This window comes from Anoplophora glabripennis, unplaced genomic scaffold (genome assembly GCF_000390285.2).
Source record: "Anoplophora glabripennis isolate ALB-LARVAE unplaced genomic scaffold, Agla_2.0 scaffold4, whole genome shotgun sequence".
Classification (NCBI taxonomy): Eukaryota; Metazoa; Arthropoda; class Insecta; order Coleoptera; family Cerambycidae; genus Anoplophora; species Anoplophora glabripennis.
In genome coordinates, this window is record NW_019416568.1 from 2,834,465 (window position 1) to 2,858,374 (window position 23,910).

The window sequence follows — 23,910 nt, forward strand, 5'->3', positions numbered from 1 at the left end:
CAAAATCTCTTCAAACTGAAATCGACCACCATCTATTTTTACCTTATTTTTTGTTTTCATTAACATATCACTGTTTATTTGTACAAATACCACACCTAAATTCTTTTTTTAAAGTAAATTCAAATAAATTTAAAATATTATAAGATGTACAGCTTCCAATATAAGTTTTATAAACACTCATCTTACTCCCAGTAACCAGAACTAAATTCACGTTCATTACAGCAATTAAATAAATAACTAGCACGAATTCCTAAGTGTCTACCAAACTTAGCGCTGATCCGACGGAATCTAATTGTTGCCTCAATTATTCACTCTATCAATCACTCCAGGTGGTTAGAACAGTGGGTAACATGTAGTTTTTACCATTCTTGACAGATTAGTACTCACAAATGTTATTTAAATAGTTTAATCTGCTCGACATACACGATTATAATTAGAAAAAAGCCTTTCGTAAAATGACCAAAAGGCACTGTCGAGATCAGTGACCAAAACATAGGCGTTCGGGAATGTTTGCTAAATAAATGATTACTTTTGTGGATACTGCCAACTGATTTTTCAATCATTTCATTTTTCCCATTTCAGATACTGCTGCAAGGTGGTGCACCAGCAAGTGTGTTAAGTGCTGTGATTACATTAAATTTAACAAAGTGTTAAAACCACGAACAAGACTGAAGTCGAAAAGCAACAAAACGACCATAAGCAATTACTCTCAGTATCAAAATCAAAGTTTTATCCCAACACAACCATACCAGCAAAACCAAACACCCAGGTCTTGGTCTCGATGACCAACGCATCACCCAAGGTCTAATCAGGCATCAAGTTGGATTTCAAGGGTGTGTCATCTTGCCTGGGGGCTCTGGGTTCCTCCCCTGCCCCCTCAGTGCCCACTTCTTCGGAGGATCTGTCCCATCAGCAGTTCAATATCTTCCCTGCCATCTTCAGCAGGCAGCTCAACTTTAACGCTTGCCCCCAGTCCAAGGCGATGATGGACGAGTTGAGGCCAAACCTGGTGGGTGTGGGGAACCTGTTAGGAGTAGGGGGCTTGTTGGAGGACCACCACGGCCATCTGACCGGTTCTAGCAATAACGTGGATAAAGGGACTGCTAGGAAGTGCAATAGTACCAGTGGGTCCTCAGCGGAGGACTTTAGTGCAATATACGGGGGTCTGCCCCATTCTCATGAGCATCACGCACACACACCCGCCCATACACCCCCATCGGCCACCCGATCGATTACCGATCACTCTGGTGAGTTCTGTTACATTTATAAGAGTTATCTGTATATTCCATAATGTAATATCTTATTTTAATAGTGAACTGAATTCATTAGGTATTAAAACTAGTTTAGGGTAAATGTTCACACAAATAGATATATACAGAGTGCATATTTACAAACTTACAGCGGATATGTCAAGAACAAATAAGATAACTATCTCAAATTTCGACCAGTTAAGCTTTTAGGATAACTTTGACACTGTTAAAATTACATATTATGAGGAATTTATATGAATCTAGCAGTAATAGATTACATTTTTAGCATCAGTTACTTATTACATCTCATCATCACAGAAAATCAAAAAAAAAAAAGATTTAACAGAGACAACTATTTCTTATAACACAGTTAGGAGTGGACGAGGGTATGTCAGATTATACAGAACATAACATAAAATTGATAAAAGAACATCGAAAAAAATTATTAGGTATATTATTATTACGTTTTATCAATTTTGACGATCTGGAGCTAGTTTACTTTAGGCTAAAGAGAGAACTCAATGACAAGCTAGTGAATAATTATCTTAAAACTATTGGAGTTGACGACAGATATGGCTTTGAATTCAATGAGCTAACTCACTAATAACTTTTATTTAAGTATGATGTATGTACCTATTCATTAATGCAGTTTGGGAAATATTCGAAAAATATTTCACTAAACGTTAAATATATATTTCTTATTTTAGTTACAAATGGTTACAAATTTAACCTTATGTTGAGATACGAATACTCATTTAACAAAAATATTTTTTACCACATTGATACGATGAAAACTTTTTTGGAACTGCTGACTTTACCGAATTGCTCTACCTCTGTTTACAAATGCTCCATGCATGTTTAGAAATCCTTGTACATTAGGGTGGCCCAAAAAAAACGAATATTTTTTTTCGTGTCTCTTGTGAAAATATGTTAGTTTATCATGCTTTAAGAACCCCCTCAAAAAATCAGCTCAAAAAAATTTTTTTAGAGGTCGCTCAAGATTTTTAAAAATTTCCAAAATCGTCAAAAATTGATTTTTTTTGTTTTTAATTTTTTTTTTTCGTTATTTTATCATTTTCTAGGTTGAAAGAAATCTCGATTCTGAAAATTTCAAATCGATATTTTAATTTCTAAAGGTCAATCATAATTATTTTAATTTTCAAAGTAGTGTACCTGTTTTCGAGCGACCTCTAAAAATAAATATCAACGAACTAATATTTTTTTTTTGTTGAATTTGATGAACAAAAGAATAAAAGTAAATCACGACTTAAATTTTAAAAAATTAAAAAATTATAAATATTTGAAACTCAGTGCGGTAGTAAATTTTGCCTCTAGAAATTTTTTAAATGTCTCGTGATTTATCTCTATTCGTTTGTTGTATTTTTAGAGGTCGCTCGAAAACATTTAAACATTTTAGGTACACCACTTTTAAAGTTAAAATAATTATGAGTGAACTTTAGAAATTAAAATATCGATTTGAAATTTTCAGAATCGAAATTTTTTTCAACCTAGAAAATGATAAAATAACGAGAAAAAAAATTAAAAACAAAAAAATTCAATTTTTGACGATTTTGGAAATGTTTTAAAATCTTGAGCGACCTCTAAAAAATTTTATTTGAGCTGATTTGTTGAGGGGGTTCTTAAAACATGATAAACTAACATATTTTCAAAATAAACACGAAAAAAAATATTCGTTTTTTTGGGCCACCCTATTGTACATATTGCACATGTTTTTCGTAAAAGAAAAACGCGTGTTTCAGTATTGCAAAGTACTATGCGAAAGTAAAACTGATGTTTACCTAAAAGTAAGCTAGGAATTTTTCAAAAAGCGGTCCAAAAACAGACGATATGCTATTTATGGCAAAAATAGCCACTGTAGAAGGATTATTTATTATTTTATCATAGGTAATAGAATATTAGAAAAACTTTTTGTTGTTTTATAACTTTGTTGATAAAAAGTATTTTGTTGAAGAATCCTTAGAGTCCTGTTGATTATTGTTGCAACAATTCTTCGGTCCATGAAAATGTGAAAAATTCGTATAGAGAATACAAAAATGTATACAATATTTTGAGAGAAAAGTACCATACCACCGGAAAATGATATTGGCCTGCAGTTCTACGTGAATTTAAGTAGCGGGTAAAGTTGCACATAGCTGTAATAGATCCTGTGGAATAGTTCGAATTTCTTATTCAGTTGCTTTCAATTCATTAGTTTTCTTTTCCCATTGTATACTTCACACTTTGAGTCTCCCAAGAAAACGAAATTGAAAAAAGGAATTTATTTTATTAAGTCGCCACATTAACGAAATTACATTGCTTTACAATAATTTGATAACTATTATAGAAATTCAACAATTCATGGATAATATTTACACTACACAGTGGTAATTAGAATTTTGTACATTTATAAAATTATACATTGTGGAAAACCAATTATTAATTCTGGAACTATATCAAACGTTAATCATAATATACCATTTTACGGTGTACTATAAAATTTAAATAATGGATTACAAAAAGTATTTTTAATACTGCCATGAAAAAAATTATAAGTACCCTATTTCAACGGGTCTTTGTTTTATTGTATTTTGTTCATGAAGGATGAAAGGATAACACACGGACCATTTGACATCAAATTGCACGTGTAATAACTTATGGAGCAATATTTCCCGCATAAATGTGATAAGAAATCGATTTTCCGAATAGTTCATCAAGATGACAGAATACAAATAATTTTAATTTGATTTGAAATACTAGGTTAGTTTGTAATTTAAAGATTGTAGAAAAGTGCTTAGTGATATGGATTTTTTCGATATAAATTTTGCAAGAAAAAGCTGTAAGTACTCGTAGCATTAACAGGGAAATTATAAAAATTAATTTGATTAAAAGCACACAGCACGTACTGCGACATAAATTATTATTAACTGTATTACACTAAATTGTATTCTAGAAGGTAGTAACAATACTAGAAATAAAATATGGCACAGCTTTTTATATCTAAATGAAAGATTTTCTTGTAGACATAAATTAGGTACCACCTATTTAAATTACAAAGCCTAAATATTTTACGAAATAAAACGAAACTATGTTGTTTCATTAACTAAATACATGCAGCTCATTAATAGGATAGAGAAGCAATTCGTTACTTAACGGAAATTTTATTTAAACAATGATTCCATTAAATAAACTTGAAAAAGCAGAACACATAAGTATAGGACAAAAATAGTACAATTCTGAAATAAAACACAAAGTCCAGTAAGCAAACTAACGTGAGAAACACTCTTATAGATAATCACAACTTCTTATGTCTCTACTTATCACTAAACTTAGTGCGGAGCGGAGTTTAACAGGACCGTAGTCATATCGCGAATGAAATGTTTACAGAAAATATATCGCAACATAGTACTAATACCAAAGAGCAAGGCTAAGTAGAGGATTCAATACCTATATAAATTTAAATGACACCACTTACCCGATAAATCTTAGTGTTGAGACAAAGCTTCCGTGACATATTAGAAGGAGTTAAAACATATTACTACGTGCTTAGAAAAAGTTATCTTTAGTGAAACGGCGACGTTTAGCACTTAATATTAACTGGTGTAGGGAAAATGACCATTCAACGTCTACTGTTGACAACGGACAGTATGAGAAACTGTTGAGGTATGAACAATATATTAATATATTTGCTGGTAACTCCTGATAAAACTATACATACAGTTTTCAAAATTGTGTATCGTGGATTTTTTCCAACACTCTATGCATTTTTTCTTTTACCGTACTACTGACTGGGTGTATATTATTTGTCATCGTATATATTTTTTGTTCATCATCCATTATATAAAATTGTTCATTTAGGGATAGTCCATGTGATTCCAATTTAAAGAATTACGGAACTTGGGGTTCTCTAGTTCGTTTACTGGAATATCGCCTGAAAGAAATGCGTCTGTAAGTACATAGAAAAATACAGAATCTTCAGCACTGAACAAGGCATGGCTCTTCAAATGCCTTATCACTTTAATTTTGTCACAAGAATTTATAATGCTTTCACACACAGTACAAAACAGGTCATTTCCTTTAATTCGTATGTCCCTGTAACCGTCGGGATTACTGTCAAACCACATTTGAAATAATTCCCGTCTATTTCTTTTCTCTTTTGGCATTTTATTTCACTTTTCCCCCCAACTAATAGTTGTTAACGTAAATTATGTTACTATTTATAAATAGTTATTAAATACACACAGCGAATAGAATTTACATCAGACGTAAAAAAGAGAAGTATCGACGGGACACCAACTACTACAAGATTCCGTAAATAACTGAACAGTTCAAAACGCGAGTCAGCTGTGAAGGCCACCGACCCCAGCGCCGGCTCTGTTAAACTCTGCACGTGCACTAAGCCTACTTATCACATATCACTAAAAAGTGCCAATAAATAAAAAAATATTCAGAGCCAAAATGAATATCAAGAAGACAAAACGTAGCAGCATATATGTCAGAACTAAGCTATTAAATATATGTAATATAATAAAGGTGTAAAAGGTGCAAGTGTAATAAAGAACTTTTACTGCACAAGTCAACTTTAGATCTAATATTTATTTGAATTGTCGTGTAAAAAATTTTGAACAGAAACACAATACTGTGATAAAATTAGTTTTAGTAAATTTTCCACAACTGTATACTACTACAAAATACATTACAATAGTGATAGGCTTTTTTTGCACAACACGGGGTCCTCATTCTTTACAAGGCATATTTTTCGTGTTGCTTTACTTTAACATGAAAAATCTCTCTTTGTGATTTAGAGTAGAATGTTGGGCACAACTAACAACAATCCAAAAGCAGTCATCAACTAAACATTAGGTGACCAACGCTGTTGTTTTTTTATTCAAAAGAACTGACACATTTACGAGTTGTAATCCCAGTTATACTTTGTTCCTGTTGTACGAATTTAAACCGATTTGCCGTCCGCATCCGAACAAACGATCACCTGCTAGACATTTCCGGATAATCACAATAATCCTTATGGACTGGGGCGAAAGGGGGCGCATTTAGCATTTAGCATGTGTACATATGGGCTAGTAACGAGCGCTCGGGGTGTCCTAATGAAGTGTCAATTTACCCCGCTTAGTACGATAGCATATGCAGGGACATCACAATGTCCCATTCTGGTTTACACTCAATTTGACATATTGTGTACTAGTCTAGTGCCCAAGTGACATGTGTTTGGGGAAGTGCTCTGTTCTCTCTGCGAGCCGACTTGTAATTATAGGCTAATTTGGATTGCTATTGCGATGCGTGTATTCGTTCAGGGGGATTGTTGATACTTGCCGAGAGTCAAGACAAATATCGCGATTAGATCTGGAAAGCGAGGAGGGAAAACCAGCCCACGTCGCTGCATCGCTGTAACTTACCTGATTGTGTGTTGAGAGGCGGAATTGAATACTAAATTTATGATTTCAAACCGAAAAGTCTTCACGAAAGGTTGATTTAATTTATCGATGGAATAATAAATAAATGAATAACAGGGGATTGCTAATTTGTCTGGATTTTAGTACAGTTTTATGGAAAACCGATTTATAACGAGCGTTCAAATAAAAACGTGGTCGAAGTTAGCCCTGACACATTGGACGTAGGGAGTAGCTTATAGCGACCAACTTAACCTCATTTCTCAACGAGCTGTATAGCAGCTGTCAGTTTCAATAACGTTAATGACTATATAACTTTATTTTACAGAATAATCGTGATAACAATAACAAACAATTAAAGGAGCTGCGGAAAGTGTCCCCCTCCTTGTTATAACAATAAATTAAAGCAGCTGCTGAAAGTGACCCCCTCCTTGTTCCAAGCACTTTTCACACCTGTTCCTCAAAGAATTAAAGACATTTTCTAAGATGCTCGGGGTATTGTTAATTTCACGAATCTTGTCTATAAGTCGAGCCTGCAGATGGTTTAAATCAGGAATAGGCAGTTCAAAAATAGTGTTTTTAAGGTAAGGCCACAAAAAGAAATCACACGGCGTAATATCACATGACCTCGGTGGAAATTCATGTTCAGCATTGAGACTTATTAGTCGATTTTGGAAAACTTCCCTCAACATATTCATCGTCTCGCCTGCCGCATGTGCCCTTGCGCCATCCTGTTGAAAGTAAAAGTTTGTAATTTCGTTTTCTTCCAGCTGGTTAACAAAAGGAGCGATAATTTCTTCTCTATACCTTTGCGCAGTAAGAGTACCATTAAAAAAAAGAGGTCCATAAATCCTCCTTCGATTGAGAGCACACCAAACTCCAATTTTTTGAGCGTGTAGAGGGCCCTCCACAAAAAAGTTATCTGGTTTTTCAGAAGACCACATTCTCATATTCTGTGAGTTTACGTAACCACTTAAATGAAACCAGGCTTCATCAGAAAAAAAGGTGATATTATGAAGTTCACCGTAGTTGTTTAAAAACCATTCACAAAATACAGCCCGTCGCGGAAAATCAACTTCATGTTCTTGCTGACAAGTTAAACGATAGGAGAACAAACGCAAATCTTTTTTTAACACTGTGTGGCAGGTACCGACTGATACTCCCACCATTTGTGATAAAACACGTACAGAAGTTCTTGGCGCATTTTCCAACTCTTCATAAAACAAGAAATCATTGAAAAAGTTGCTAAATATATTGAGAAAACAGCATTCTCGATAGACTGAGGCACTGTGAGCTCCTTAGAATACCGTTTGGCCTAAAAGATGCTCCATCAACGTTCCAAAGGACCATAAACCATATTCTATCAGGTCTGGTGTAAATGGATGGCAATTAATGTTTTCAATATCTGTACAAAAACACATTGAAAAGCATAAGACTAATTTTTGAGAGATTTAGACAAACCAATTCAGAATTTTTAATACAAATGTCCAGAAACGGTGCGCTGTCTACAGTTGGAAGATAAATTGCAGAACTAAATTAAATGAAGAAGCCACTGTCAAAGCTGTGGAGCCTAATTAGAAGGCTAAAGTTAGATAAGCTTACAGTTCGTAAGGTCATGGAGGTCACAATAGATCTACGGATGGCCATAGTGGAAGAGGATGGTGTATCAAATCCATACATTTAGAATTCAGAGATAACATTAGATTAAAAAAAACAGTGGGAGCATCTTAGAATCTACTAGTTTTACATTAAATTATTTCAACTAGAATGCTTATTAATTTCGAGCATGGTAAAATACACCGAAATAAAATACGGTGTCTTGATCCACATTTAGGATTTTGCGGCACTGCGAGGCGGGGCGGTAAAGTGACCGTTGAATTATGTAAATATTTGGAAGCCACGAAGGCGTCGGTCCAAGAGCGACAGCAGCAGGCATTGCCGTCGCAGTAACTACATTCAGTCGGGAGTAATAAGATTGTGTGAGATTCTTTGTGGCGTGCGCCGGTGTCAGTAATTGTAATTAGGTTTCTGCTAACTGCATTAATAAACAGTAATGAATTCAATAAGGTTTGCTTGCCGCCCGACGCCGAAGACTACGCCGTTTGCCGCCGCAGACACCTGTGCATCGCCGCCAATTATTCCGTCTAATGTGACCGATAAACGTAACAATATTAATATTGAGTCGATCACGTTTCTGACTGGATGCCTAATTGAAGTGACAGCGCGGATTTTCTGGTGTATTTCGGCACCTCCACTCGCCCTCAGACTTTTCTCTTATTTAACCCAGTACATACTATATCAACTTAAATTTTGTGGTAATGGTACCTACTTTATCTACGATTTTATTCTTTTTGGTTCCAGCATCGTACAATGTGTTTCATAATAGACCTTTTTAGTAGTGACGTCACATACGCCATAATAGGCAACCCCATAGTACACGTTGTCATGAAGAATTTCTCGGTATTTTTACTAGATCGATTGCACTTTGGACATATGTGCCAAAAAAATGTTTTCTTTGTCATACCCTTAAATATTGCGATATTCTGGCAATATTAGAAATATTTAAGAAACCACAAGTGACAAACTATTAGAATTATAAAATTTATATATTTAAATTTATAGAATACTGACTTATAGTAATTAATAAACTAAAATTATATCATGTTACATGCGAATTAAAAATAATTTCATGTAAGCGGAGTAGCCTCGCAACAGGATATCATTCAAGGAAAGTTGAGGAAAAAAACACTCGATAAACACACTGACACAGTAGTCCAGGCGGTATCTGTCTTACAAAGGGTGTACTTGGGTAAAACGCTTATGATCGGAGATTTTTGCTTTAACGGCTTCTAAATAACATCAGATATGGTAATTTTTCTATGCAAATAAAAAAAACGTGGGCTTATTTGTTATTACAAAAAAGTATAAAAAAATAACAAAAAAAAAACATTTTTTTCTTGGATTTCTTGTCGACAACTTAGCAACTATTCATTTTAGACCAAAATGGAAGAGGAAAAAATGTTTTGTAATTAAATTTTGATCAAGATAGAGTTAGTTGCAATTCGTAAAAATAATTATTGTTGTTGCAAAAATCGGAAAAATCATTTAAAAAATTGCAAAAATTGCTAGTTCATTTGTAAATTTTTTTCAGACACTTGAATAATACCTAGGATCTTCATACTTTTCCCAATTAAACTTCTTAGTGCATAGAATCATCACACCAAATTTCATCCAATTCGGTTCGATATTTTTTACATAATAATTGTTTAATTTTTTTATTTTTTTTAAATTAAAAAATTTTCAAAATCAAATTTCTAAAAATCTAAAGCCTTTGAATACTTGAAAATTTCACCACAAAAAGAAGAGCTCTCAAGCTTTAAAATGCTTTTTGAAAAATTCAAATCGGACGATTAGGTGAGCCGTGGTGATTGTTTAAACATTTTCGCAATTTTCACGCTTATAAACAATTGCAATAATTTAATGTTTTTTTCAAATTTTTGGTAATACTAGTAAGTTTGTTTAAATATTATAAAATTGTTTAAACAATAATTATTTAAATAAACAACTGAAAATTGGTATTAATTTTTAGTTGTACGATAAATTTCTAAAAGTCTTTCAAAAATTATTACTCACATAAATTGTGAATAATTATAATTTTAATTTTTTCGTTTACTTTTAAAATATTTATCTAAAATTTATTTTTTATTTATAAAAAAAGTATAAGAATCTTTTGGATACTTAATTAATACCAACAACATGGTGCAACATGCAAAAATTTTGGTCGTGAAAATTAACATAGTAAATAAATAAACATAATAAATTAATCATTTTTTAAAGTAACTGTTTATCGGCATGTCAAAAGTCCAATAATTAATAATAAAATGTAGTTGAAAATATGATAATTGAATTTTTTAGTTGCGAGACATCGATTTAAAAAAAAATCATCGAAATTGGTCCATTAGACGCTGAGATAAGTGAAATTTTTCCGAGTGTCGCAATTTTGAACTCGAGAATTCAGATCGGAGTAGCTGTGTGTTTGCTCCCCCCACCACTGATACCTCATTGATTTCACGCGGTCTTGAATATCTTTGAGTGACATTTTAAATGGGACGCCCGTGATTGCAAATTTTGAAAATTTATATCTGGAAAGTACTCGGAATAACAAACCTATTGGTTCAAAAAACAGCCCTTATAGTTTTGCTGTAAATAAGGGTTAACTTTAACGGGCTATAACTCCGAAAATAATGGGCGGATCATCAGGTTTTTTTTTAAATACTCGCCTTTCCGAGTACTTTCAAACCATATTTTAAAATAAAAAAAAATTTGAAAAAACATTAAATTATTGCAATTGTTTATAAGCGTGAAAATTGCGAAAATGTTTAAACAATCACCACGGCTCACCTAATCGTCCGATTTGAATTTTTCAAAAAGCATTTTAAAGCTTGAGAGCTCTTCTTTTTGTGGTGAAATTTTCAAGTATTCAAAGGCTTTAGATTTTTAGAAATTTGATTTTGAAAATTTTTTAATTTAAAAAAAATAAAAAATTTAAACAATTATTATGTAAAAATTATCTAACCGAATTGGATGAAATTTGGTGTGATGATTCTATGCACTAAGAAGTTTAATTGGGAAAAGTATGAAGATCCTAGGTATTATTCAAGTGTCTGAAAAAAATTTACAAATAAACTAGCATTTTTTGCAATTTTTTAAATGATTTTTCCGATTTTTCCAACAACAATAATTATTTTTTCGAATTGCAACTAACTCTATCTTGATCAAAATTTAATTACAAAACTTTTTTTCCTCTTCCATTTTTGTCTAAAACGAATAGTTGCTAAGTTGTCGATGAGAAATCCAAGAAAAAAATGATTTTTTTTGCTATTTTTTTATACTTTTTTGCAATAACAATTAAGCCCACGTTTTTTTTATTTGCATAGAAATATTATCATTTCTGATGTTATTTAGAAGCCTTTAAACCAAAAATCTCCGATCATATGCGCTTTACCCAACCCGAAATAAGTACCGCCTGGACTACAGTACAACCATATGCCAAGATTAAACAAAACAAGAGAAAATACTCTAAAAATACTAATGATGACAGTTATAGCATATCAACAATATATCACCTGCGTATGAGGCTATTCTATCCGAGCTTGAGCGTTAGGAATAACAAGGCTAATATTAAATTTTTACTTTATTTAAATTTAGGAATATTGTTTTATACAGTGTATGTAAGTTTTAAGAACATTAGTGTATCTATTTTATGAAACACGTGTTGGTTGTTCTTAAATACTTCCAAATCCTTGTAATAATAAATTAATTTGAAGTTGTTAATTTCTATAGTATCTATGTAAATAGTACACAAGGGACCGTACAATTTCAACTATGACAATTTGTTACGGGTTGCCTAAATATGTGACGTCACACTAAAAGAGTCTATTCCATAATTTGGAAAAACTGCTTCTTGGATCATCCTGGACCCAAAAGCCATAAGAAAACAAAACTTTAGTGAAAATTATATTATATTAAAACAAACACATTTTTTAATAATTGAACTGAAATATTTATAAGATATTAAAATACATAAAAATACAATAAATATAAAGAAAAATGCAAGTCTGTAAAAATTCGCACTGCCTTTAGGTACAACTATGTCTAACTGAAGGAAGATGTCCTTGAAGGCATTTATCGATGGAGCGGAAACTGTGTTTTTCTAAAATATTCTAGAAACTAAAGAGACAGAAAATGTATTTGAAAGAATTCGGTGAAACTGTACTAAATCATGTTTTATTTAATGCAGTTAGTCCAAGAAAATTACGCCTGTTTGTCAATAAATTCAAAGTTAAATTTTTTATTTTGGAGTATGCATTTAACTTTGTGCATTGCTCATTAAAAGTAATTGTAATTTATTCTTAAATAAAAGTAGATAAACAGAGAAAAAATAACTGTGTTTATTGATTTAAGGTACCTACCAATTGTATTTTTTTCTCCTGTTTGACATATTCAATCATCTAGTATCTTGCAATATGTGTATAAATACCCTTACACCTCGACAAAGCATAAATAGGAATTTTGAAGTTTTTGCTATCAAAAACTGTCAGAAAAAGTCGGTTCTTCTTTGTACGACGATCGATAAGTGATAACTGATGTTCTTCTTAATATGCTCAATTTGCTCATATTCCTCTGCCTAGCAGCTTCAGTCTTAGAAGTACAAGACCCTTTGCTTATGATGTTCAACACTGATTTTTCTTCTCAGTTTCAACCCCATCAAATCGCATTCTCTAATAATTGTAAGTTTGTATGATACTTTTTTATTTTGAACTGAATCGACATTCCGTTACTCCTCTTGTCCAAGGAAACAGTCAATATTTTCTTAGGATACGCGTGTCCTGGTAATATGTCACAGCATTTACAATATTTTCCTTCCGCTCATTTCCCTAAAGCACACTTAACAACACTACAAGGCGGCTGTGGTCCTGGAGAAGCCGTTACAGGACTCTATTGTCACAAGTTTAGTTTCAACTACTGTCAGCCCTATAGACTACTTTCCTGGAGAGCTCAACGGGTTTCCTGTGCAATCTAGGTTTTTTCTGTTGACGAAGAGGATCATAACTGTTTTGTGCATTTTGACCGATAGCTTTTAAAGTTAAAGTTTTTGCTGAAAAGGTATTTTCTCTTTCCAGATGGAGCTTTCAAAAAACTCAAACCCGAGCCACAAACTACAGGGAGCAGTTCAATAGGCACCGTGTCACCTGGGGGACCTCAGCACGCCGGCCACACTCCGACCACGGCCTCGTGTCCGACGCCGGCGAGAAGAAGACACCGTACGACCTTCACGCAGGAGCAGCTGGCGGAATTGGAAGCTGCCTTCGCTAAGAGTCACTACCCAGACATATACTGCAGGGAGGAGTTAGCTAGGAGTACGAAGTTGAATGAAGCTAGGATACAGGTATGTTGAATGTACGAATAACAAGTATTTTTAAGTAATTTATGAAATATTCCGTTTGTATAAATCTTACTAAAAGTTTACAAGGTAAAACCTTGTGGTCAATTCTATCGAAAAACGAAATGTATCATCATCTACTAATTCTTTATTATACGGGGTGACATAGAAAAAAGTACATTGCATAGTGCCACACAATAGAGGACACTAAAATAAGAAAAAAGTTCCTATGAACATGGGTCTGCAAGGCCTTCGGTTAAAAGATACGGGGTGTTGAATTTTATTTTTGTTTGGGTTTTTTTTTTAATATCTTTAGCCAGAGACGCAAGGAATGGATAAAATGTGGTATACAGGGGTATTTTTATCATGCTAAATTCAAATATGATCTTAGTTTTGTGATTACTGATAGAGGGCGCTACATACAGGGTTCCATATCTATTGAATCGGTCCTAACTTTTTTGCTATACACTGTATGCCATTTTCGACTGAAAAAAATTTGTTATCCCTTCTTTATACGTAAGAAAGGTACACCTTGTCCAAGTCGCTAGAAGCAATGGTTCCAGTACAAAGCCGACAATGCACGCAAATTATTCAAAAAGCGCCAAAGTAACATTTGCAAAAACAATGATAAATAACAATTAAATAATGTGTCATAATGACACTTGTCAAACTAATATAATAATTGTTAGAGGTATTTTGTGTTCTTGATTAAGTTTTTCATTGGTTTTCTCACTGATTATTCAAAATTGCTTTCAAAAATGGTTCGCTACACTTTTGAAGAATACAGGGACATGATTATGTGTTACGGCGAAGCTAGATCAAATTCTTACGAAGCTCAACGTATCTATCGAGAAAGATATCCTTTAAGACAAGTTCCTAATGTTCGAACATTTATTGATGTGCATAGGCGTTTGGGAGAAGATGGCTGTTTTAGAAAACCAAAATTGAATAGTGGGGTTTCCAGAACTCGTCGCACTGTGCGAAACGAAGAAACTGTTTTACGAATGGTAGAAAATAATCCGAGAACAAGCACCAGGAAAACAAGTTCAGCGGTGCGAAACCTTAACCGTGAATCAGTTAGACAAATTTTCAAAGAACAACTTCTTCGCCCATATCATTTCCAAAAAATTCATTCACTATTGGAACATGACTTTGTTCCTCGTGTACAATTTTGCGAATGGTTTCAAAACCAAAGAGAAAACATTATTTCATCAATTTTGTTTACTGACGAAGCTAGTTTTAGTCGTGATGGTATTCTGAACCTACATAACATGTACCATTGGAATGATGAAAATCATCATCAAACTATAATTCGGAATCACCAATTGGGTTTTCTATTAATGTGTGGGCATCGACAATTACTTAATTGGCCCATTTCGATTGACCAATCGATTGACAGGTGCACTGTATCGAAATTTCTTGGTGAATGATTTAAACACATTATTAGAGGATGTCCCATTGGCCATTATTGGAAGAATGTATTACATGCATGATGGGGCGCCAGCTCACTTTTCTCGAGTGGCAAGGGAATATTTGGACAGGAGATTTGGAAATAGGTGGATTGGTCGAAGGGGGCCCGTACCCTGGCCAGATCGTAGTCCCGACCTTAATCCCCTCGATTTTTCATTTTGAGGATTTTTGAAAAATGAAGTTTATGCTGTAGAAATACATAATGAAGAACAATTATGGATAAGAATTATGGAATCGGCAGATAGATTTCATAATAACCTAGGAATATTTCAAAGATGCCGTCAATCATTAAGAAGAAGAATGGAAAAATGTATTGAAGTACAAGGGCAACAATTTGAACATCTTCTAAAAACTTAATGTTTTGTTTTAATTAATCATATTTTTCATCATACCATTAAAATTTAATTGTTGAAGTATTTATCATTGTTTTTGCAAATAAAAAAAAAATAAAATTCAACACCCCGTATCCTTTAACCGAAGGCCTTGCGGACCCATGTTCATAGGAACTTGTTTTCTTGTTTTAGTGTCCTCTATTGTATGACACTATGCAATGTACTTTTTTCTAAGTCACCCTGTATAAAATATGGATGATATATTCGGCAAAGATAGCTAAATTGGTAACAGTTGACCTACCGGCTTGTATGGAGGTAGGTAGATACGATTATATAGAACTAGTTCAAAGATTTCAGAAAAATGGAAATGATCGATATTGATCTACATTTTTAAGCCACAAAACAAAACTAACATGACAATGATTATTCAATATTCATTGAAGAAATTGAAGATTATTCTCACCCACAATACGTCAAGGAAAACAGAAGACATTTGTTTTAACACTGACATTGTTAAAAAAATAGGAGTTAGGAAATTGCTTTTCCTAGCTAAGAATTTTTGCACATCGTGTAACTATAATGCGATAATGCGAAAAAGTTAAATTCGACATTAATTTGTTTACATCACCAAAAAAATAAGTGATTGTTTTATTCCGGAAACATAACTAAGTATACCACTAATACACAAATTATTCTCGACAGTACCGTTCGTTATGTCATGTTCGATAAAAAAAAATCAGTAAATAGGAGATTTTTGCTCTTCGGATAACTTCAAAGACAAGAAGGTTACGGTCGCATCTTTAATTTTCGCTCTGTACATATTTCCACATCGCTCTAAGGCTACGCCATTAATTTATCCGAAATAGGTTTGCGATAGGGGTTTTCTTGCAGAGGACCGTGCAAGGAACCGAAAGTAGAGAAGAGCGGGCGGGCGCAGAGACCGACTTGGTTAGATCTCTGATTGAATTAGGCATTCGTTAGGCTGGGGATCGGGGCCCTCGAGACACAACTGTCACTAGCCTGCAGTAGAGAGCCCCCCGCTGCCTCGTGGTGGACCGGTGACTCACCCATCAGGCCCCGTGAAGTGTTTCCCCTTTCACAGGGCGTTTTATTGGCTATTTTTTTTATTTTCTCTTTCGCAGAATATTAACAAATAACACAATCTTAATGAAACATAATTTACATTTAGTTAAAAAGTGGTATTGATATCACGATTTTATTTCCCCAATTTCTTTAACGATAATACAAATTTTATTTTCGTTTTTGATAACTAAGGAAAGTTTTTGAAATACAATTCCAGAAAAAGTCGCAGCATCCAATAAATTTTATTCGAAAATATTTATATTCCATATTTTACGGATTTAAAAACAATTAAAAATGCTATTTATATACTTTATGCAAATGCCCATAAAATTTACGCCATTTATTGTGAAAAATCACCTTGTATAGTGAACTGACATCTTTTCTGGCGAGAAATATTCGAAGACAAAATTGTTTAATTCTCATCAGTATAATATTTTAGTACCTATAAAGAGTTACAATCGTTGAAATATTGTTTAACATTTAACATAATCACTATGTAACTGTATACTGTAAAAAAAATTCACTCAATTTTAGTCAATAATGTATTAATTTTTCTCCACACCCGATTAAGTGCACTCAATTAGTACGAGTACAACTAAAATTTTAAGAGTGAAACTATTGCAACAGAAGTGAGTGAATTTTACTGAAATTCGAGTTTCTGCTAACTAGTGAGTGACTTTTGACTCTATTCCGAGTATGTAAAACCAATTAAGAGTTGACTTTTTCTCTAAATTTATTTATTATTGAGTAATTTTTTACTCAGGCTTGGTTTATATTCTTTTTAAATTTTAATTTAAATATCATTGTATTAAAGTCACAAACTTCTAAGCTACCGCAGTGGTTTATACTTCTACACAGATCTGTTTTAGAGATAATATTTTAGGTCTCGATTAAAAGAATTGGTTAACTGATCGGACGAATAGATTGCCATAACCTATATTGTACTTACGTTACAGACACATACCTAAGTAAGTATAGGTAACAATCTAACTATCCGTTTGTTTCACCCAATATTAATTGAGACTTAATATATTATTGCTTTTAATTATTATTGTAATCAAACCACTGCATTTAAACACAATTACCAAAATAACTGGATAAATGGATACTTGTTCAGCACTACACGCCGTTCACCACGCCCCCTAATGGGGACGATGGGAATAGACAAAGACAACGCACGACAACCATAGAATGAGGTGGGGGTCACTCAATAATGAAGACATTTACTCCGATTTAGTTACAAGTGTACACTGAAAGAAATGCGTTTTATTATTTATTGGAATTCTATATGCTATTATAAAACCATTGTATACTATATGTGACAGTTAAACAGGTGAATATTGGATATAAAACGCGTATTGCTAGCACAGTTGTATAGTGACTATAAACCTTATTCTTTATTAAATTATTGTATAACTAGTATACAACGTTTTTTATACCTTTTACGAAATAATAGCAATAACTGTTATTAAAGTGTTCCATATCGTTATTAGAACATCTAGTACTGGTTATAAGTTTTATAATAATACATTTATTAAACTGTTGTATACTCTGTATGAGTTAGAAATATATGACATTAAGTTTTCAGAAATTTTATTGGATAACTGTAATTACAAGCTAAGGTTATAATGTATACATACATAAAACATACTTTTAAGCATTAAAAATGATGACAAATTGCTCCCAAAACTGTTTATGTTCTTAGCAACGATGCACCCGTATTTTCTTGTATTACATGAAAATTTGCACTATAACTCTTCCACCTTAAGAATGAAGCATCCCCTGAAAGGTTGAGCTTCTTTCCATCTAATTTTATTTTCTCTGGTTGATTGACTTTATACCCATGCTCTTCTTTGTCACCGTCAACCTTCTGTTCCTCCATCTTATGTAAAATATAACATCAGCGATTTCTAATAGGACCTACAAAATAATAGTTTTTAAGATTTAGACAAGATTTACATTTGAAAAAACAAAACAATTGCAAGCCATAAAACAGTTAGATACTTACATAATAATTTTCCATTTCACACAACGCGATATGATCATGTATCCCACAAAACATGTGCACATACTGCCTATTTTCATGAAACTAGACGTGTAATAGTCGTAAGTCGATGCACAGCGGACTGTCGGAAATTTTACGATCATAACCGATTTATGCACCGAGAGGTGACGATCACTTAACCATTATAAGACGCGTTTTACACGTTAAAAACGGAAATATATTCGGTATAAGAACGAATAATTCTGTTAATATAATTGTTATATACAAATTCGGATGCTGGTCTTTATACAACAAATCTTCCCTACTATACAACTGGAATATAAAGTCTATAACACCTAATAATGTATAAGTAATTCATTATAACTGTTATTTCATAGATGCATAAGGTGTATTAAGCACCTTCCAGTTAAACTGATTGAATAATGAGTATGGAGATGATAGCTTTGTTTTAATAAAAGTTGTATATTGGTTATAAAAGTTTTAATATGCGCTATACACATTATTCTAGATAAACAGTTTAATAAACCCATTTCTTTCAGTGTAGCAAAGTTTTAGTTCAAATATTATCAACAAATGAGTAAAATTATCAAAATGCTCAATATTGAGTAAAAATTTACTCAGTCATTTCACTCAATGGATTCACTCCGTATCTTTATTGCTTTCACTCACACCGATTTTTTTACAGCGTAAGTTTTAACCTCGCTCACTAAAAATCAGTGGACATTAAAATCAAAACTAGTATTTTAGTTTTAATGGCCTTTTACGGCTTTTATTAAAAGTGAATCAACCAGATCCATTATCCGCTAAATTCCCAGATTTTTCATCACACAATTTAGAGAACTGGCAGATTTCACAACTGAAAAGGATATCATCATAATGATTTTAATTTAACTTAAGCTAATACCAATTTGAGTTATTAAATTATAAAATATTAATGAAGTCTTAGTAAAGGGCGGTTTCCATTTTAAAAGCAAAGAGACGCAAATAAACGAGTCGAAATTAAAATTCATGCATCGCTCTCATCGCGCGACGGTTTCTGTGCATTTTAAAATAGGCTTCCGCCTTTCAGGACGGGATTTCAATGTTCCACGCGTAAACGTCTGATACTCCGTAATTTGCTTTGTGGCGCCGCTGAAAACACTCAAACAATATGTCATTTAAAAATTTCCTTTAATTGGGATCCATTATTTTACTCGGAATAATCTTTTCATTCCCACTTATTTTATAAACTTTGATGCGGCATTCTAATTCTGTGAAACACAAATAAAGAAATTGTTGAGGCCCTAATAATGTATAATCCATATATGCCATGCATCGTCGATGAATTTAAACCTATTTAGTACTTTTTCTGTATTTATTTAAATTTTTTGACCAATCTCTTACTGTAATTAGTTAACTCAGGCGCCATATCATAATATCAAATGATATGATAACCTATTTTAGGCCCAAATTCAGCCCTATCTGTGATAAACTATACCTACGATGTTTGAATTTTATTATTACTTTCTTTAATCACACTTGCTCAACTGTGATGTGTTTAAAAACTAACCGTCTGCGAAACCTTTTATTTGTTTATCGATTTTAACTTTTTCTTTTGTTAAACAGAGCTGGTGAAAATGTGTCAGACCATTCCCTTTATAATTCAATTCTTGATCAACTGTTTTGTGCAAAAATTGGAGAAATGATCCTATCCTTTTTGATATAATCAATATATAACATGCTCCAGTTAACCAATAATAGATTTTTAAGTATCAAAATATATTATTAAAAATGTAAACAATCAACAATTATTTTTCTAAAGTTCCCGAGTGTCATATGATCAATATTTATCTACTTCACTGATTTGTTACATGGTGATCTAAAATTTTATATAGACTCAATTGAAGAAAAAGTTGCAAATCAACACAAGAGATTTTCAACTACCTCTGTTAGTAGGTATTTGTAGTATTCTAGATTAGTCTTAAAAAAAGTTTTAAGAAGTTTATTTGCATAATTTGTTGCAGGATAATCTATTTTTTTTACCCAACTGAAAGAAGGGAAAATTTGTATGTTCGTGTTACAGGTCAGTTTGATTTAGAATATTCATTTTTGTTTTTCAAAAAAAAACTTCTTTAATTTTTGCTTGTAGAATGGATATGGTTTGAATAATATATCTTTTTTTTCTTTTGGTTGATCAAATTATTGGATTAATTCCTGATAAATGTAAAATGAGTTTAATAGTACTGACTAATCGACGTATTTCGAAGTAATGTTCACTAAAGCAGAATGTTCATAACTTCCCTACGAGTTGAATTCATTAATTTTCAACTACAGAAATTTCAAGAATTTACGTTATTCACCTTCAGTCAATCATTTGTGACATGTACAGTGCCTTCATAAATGTTCGAATCCCACGTGACCGCGACTGCTTGGCAACCAAACTTACAAGGGAGTCAGTGAGTAACACAAAATTCTCTAAAGATAGATGATAGTTCAGTGGAGTACGTATTACATTTCTTTACAAACATTGAACTTTAATCTGCAAAATATCTGTTTTTCAATAGGAAAAGAAACATATTTTACATTTTTTCTTACAAAATAATCATACCCCTATAAGATTTCTCAAGTTTTATCCCATTCTACAAGGTGTTAGAAGTTTGACTGCCTTAATTTTAACAGACGATAGAATACGTAAAATATACAAAAAAACCTTGGAGGACATGGGTCCTAAACTCAACCATTTCCGAGAAAAAAAATTATCAAAATCTTCAACTTGATGTACAAAAGTTCGATTAATTGAGGAATATTGACATAACTGTGTGCTTAGAATACCATAAAATACAATGTTTATCACTTTTTTGAACTTCTTTATGCTTAATTCTACAAAATAATTGTAATAAATTTAAAATTCGATAAAATTTATTTCGAGCAATGTGACAACGGTCCGGCGATTTTAATAATACGAGGTACTAAGCTGTCCACCAATACACAATTCAGTTGGTATCTGGATTAGACTGTGTCGGAGTGTTTTTTGCATACCACTATTTCCTTTTCTTGAGGTGTTTTCCAGCGAGTGCGCGAAAATTGAATTCGAAGGTATCGTGTGTGCATTGAAAATGGTGGTGGACATTTTGAGCATATGTTGTAGCTTGTTTTGTACTTGTGCGTTTAAAAATTACTGAAATTTGCTTTTTGTTAAGTACTTAAATTACTTTTAATACGTATGATTATATGGACGACGTGATTCTTTGAGTACTTTAATTATATATTTTTCAAATACATAATTTGATTAAAACTTAAGTTCGTGTTTTAAGAGATTCATAATTACTAAAATTCAAGCTAAAATTTAAGCACAACAGTATCTTCGTGCTACAAAATCGACACATTTTGTTCTATTTATTTAAAAACTGGAAAACAATTGTCTTGAAATTTACTAAATATTTCACAATAATAGTTGTTTACATTTTTTCCGTAGGACAAGTCCGCCGCGTGCACACGGGGTGTGTATTAGCAGGTTAAGCGCTGTTGTCACATCGTGATGAAACTCCCCAATATTAATACTCGCTGTATTTTGAAAATTGTTCATCTTACGTCCCTGTAATATACTACTTTTTTGTTCATTTATGATTACTCTATCTCATGCTGAAGTAATGGCAGTCAAACCTCTTACACTTTGTATATTGAAAAAGTATTTTTTGATTGAAGAAAGGTTGCCCTTTAAAAAACAGGCACTTTTGTAATCCACTTTCATTCGGAGATAATAAAAATAATGTTAATAAAATACAAAACCTTTATGTTTTATTAATTTTTAAATACTAATACGATCGCTTCTGGATTGATATTTCATTTAGGATCCTAGTTGGTCACGTGGAAAGAATAATGCAATATTTTTAGTCCAATAGAAAGGTATTACATTTTCTAACGGTGAAGCTGAATATTTTTAGTGCCGATTCTGTGATTTCTGTAAAGTGATTTAAAAACAGTATTTTTGAGTCGAGTCCTTAATTGATTCATAATTATTCATTCTGTAATTATTGATTATTGGATTATTACATTCAGAAGCATTTAAATGGAAAAGGACTGGAAATGTTGTAGAACCTCTTCCCAATACACATACGCACTATTACATTACACCAACCCATTCATCCAAATCTTCCACGTATAACATAATTCGAAAGTGAAGCCAACACGTCAAAGTAAAAACAAAACAGCCGCAGATCCATCGCAGACAAAGACGAGCGGGGTCCTCACTTAAAAGGCTGGCATGGGGACAAACAAAAGAAGAGATAAGGTCGCCTTATATGCATTAGGTCGTCTTAAAGAGAGCTGTGTTTGTGGGAGGCGGGCGCTGAGGAAGGGCCGGGGGCGGGCTAACTTCATTACGGATCCATTTGATGGGATCGAGGGTGGATAAGACGTGCTCCGCGTCTTCCGTGGTCTCGACAGAGCCGGAGCTGCCTCTCCTCGCCACTATCGTCTATCTCATCGACGTTTCGGAAGTTGGCTTAACTAAGCTGCATCATAAATTAGAGATTAGTGCAGCTGCTGCCAGCGCCGGGTGCTGTTTCTTCTTATGCTGGCGATATTGCCACTGCGGATCGGTAAATGCGTTATACTGCGGTAAAATACAGGGCGTGGAAATAATATTTATGTTTTTTTTTTACTTATTTACTAAATTTGTTTACATCATATCTACATAAAAGATTACAGTATTCTAATACAGGGGTTTCAAATCCGCAAAACTTACTTAGCTAATTCAGGAGTGCCACAAGGGTCCAATTTTGGTCCTTTGCCATTATTTATTGCCATTATTATACCGGGTGGCCAAATGAAAACCAAACAGAGCCATTTTCAGGAACTGCGTCAAGATTGTAGAAAAACGCTCTTACAATTCTCTTTACAACAGACTTTAAATTTTATAATTCCGCCCAGTACTTATTAAGAATTTTGATTTTAAAGTCGAAACTTATGTACAAACAATTAGTAACGGTAAAAATGTCAGTCATTCGAGTTAAGTACGCCAATGGTATAAATTTAGTATTTCTTGCGTTACATTGGTTTTTGGCGATTTGTTATCACTTTCATAAAAAAACACAATTGTAAAAAACAGAAATTAATGCTATACACACACAATGAACGTAAAATTAGTGGATTTCAAATTATTTTCTAGCATTATTGGAAAGCGTTGGTTGGTAGTTCATTTAATTGTGTTTTTGAAAATTAAACACTATGGTTTATTCCATTGCGGAAAGGGATCGCTTTCTTCATGAACAATAAATGTGCAAGTTCATCTTGATTCTACATTAAGTACGAGGCATATGTGTCTGGGATCAATCGAACTAGCATACAAACCATTTTGAAAAAGAATAAATTCCATCCATACAAAATACATTTAGTCCAGGAACTTCATAAGGATAATTATGACCGCCGTTTGCAATTTTGC

At 32.9% G+C, this 23,910-nt stretch overlaps 1 protein-coding gene across 1 annotated transcript in view; it reads left to right on the forward strand.

Annotated features, from left to right (window-relative positions):
- The first annotated feature begins 970 nt into the window (after positions 1-970).
- The window catches only part of LOC108917413 (homeobox protein prophet of Pit-1), a 33,220-nt gene continuing 10,280 nt past the window's right edge, over positions 971-23,910 (forward strand). The window contains exons 1-2 of the mRNA XM_018723975.2: positions 971-1,247; positions 13,339-13,604. Coding sequence (XP_018579491.1) covers positions 983-1,247; positions 13,339-13,604 — 531 coding nt within the window. The 5' untranslated portion in view covers positions 971-982. The remainder of the gene's footprint in view (positions 1,248-13,338; positions 13,605-23,910) is intronic.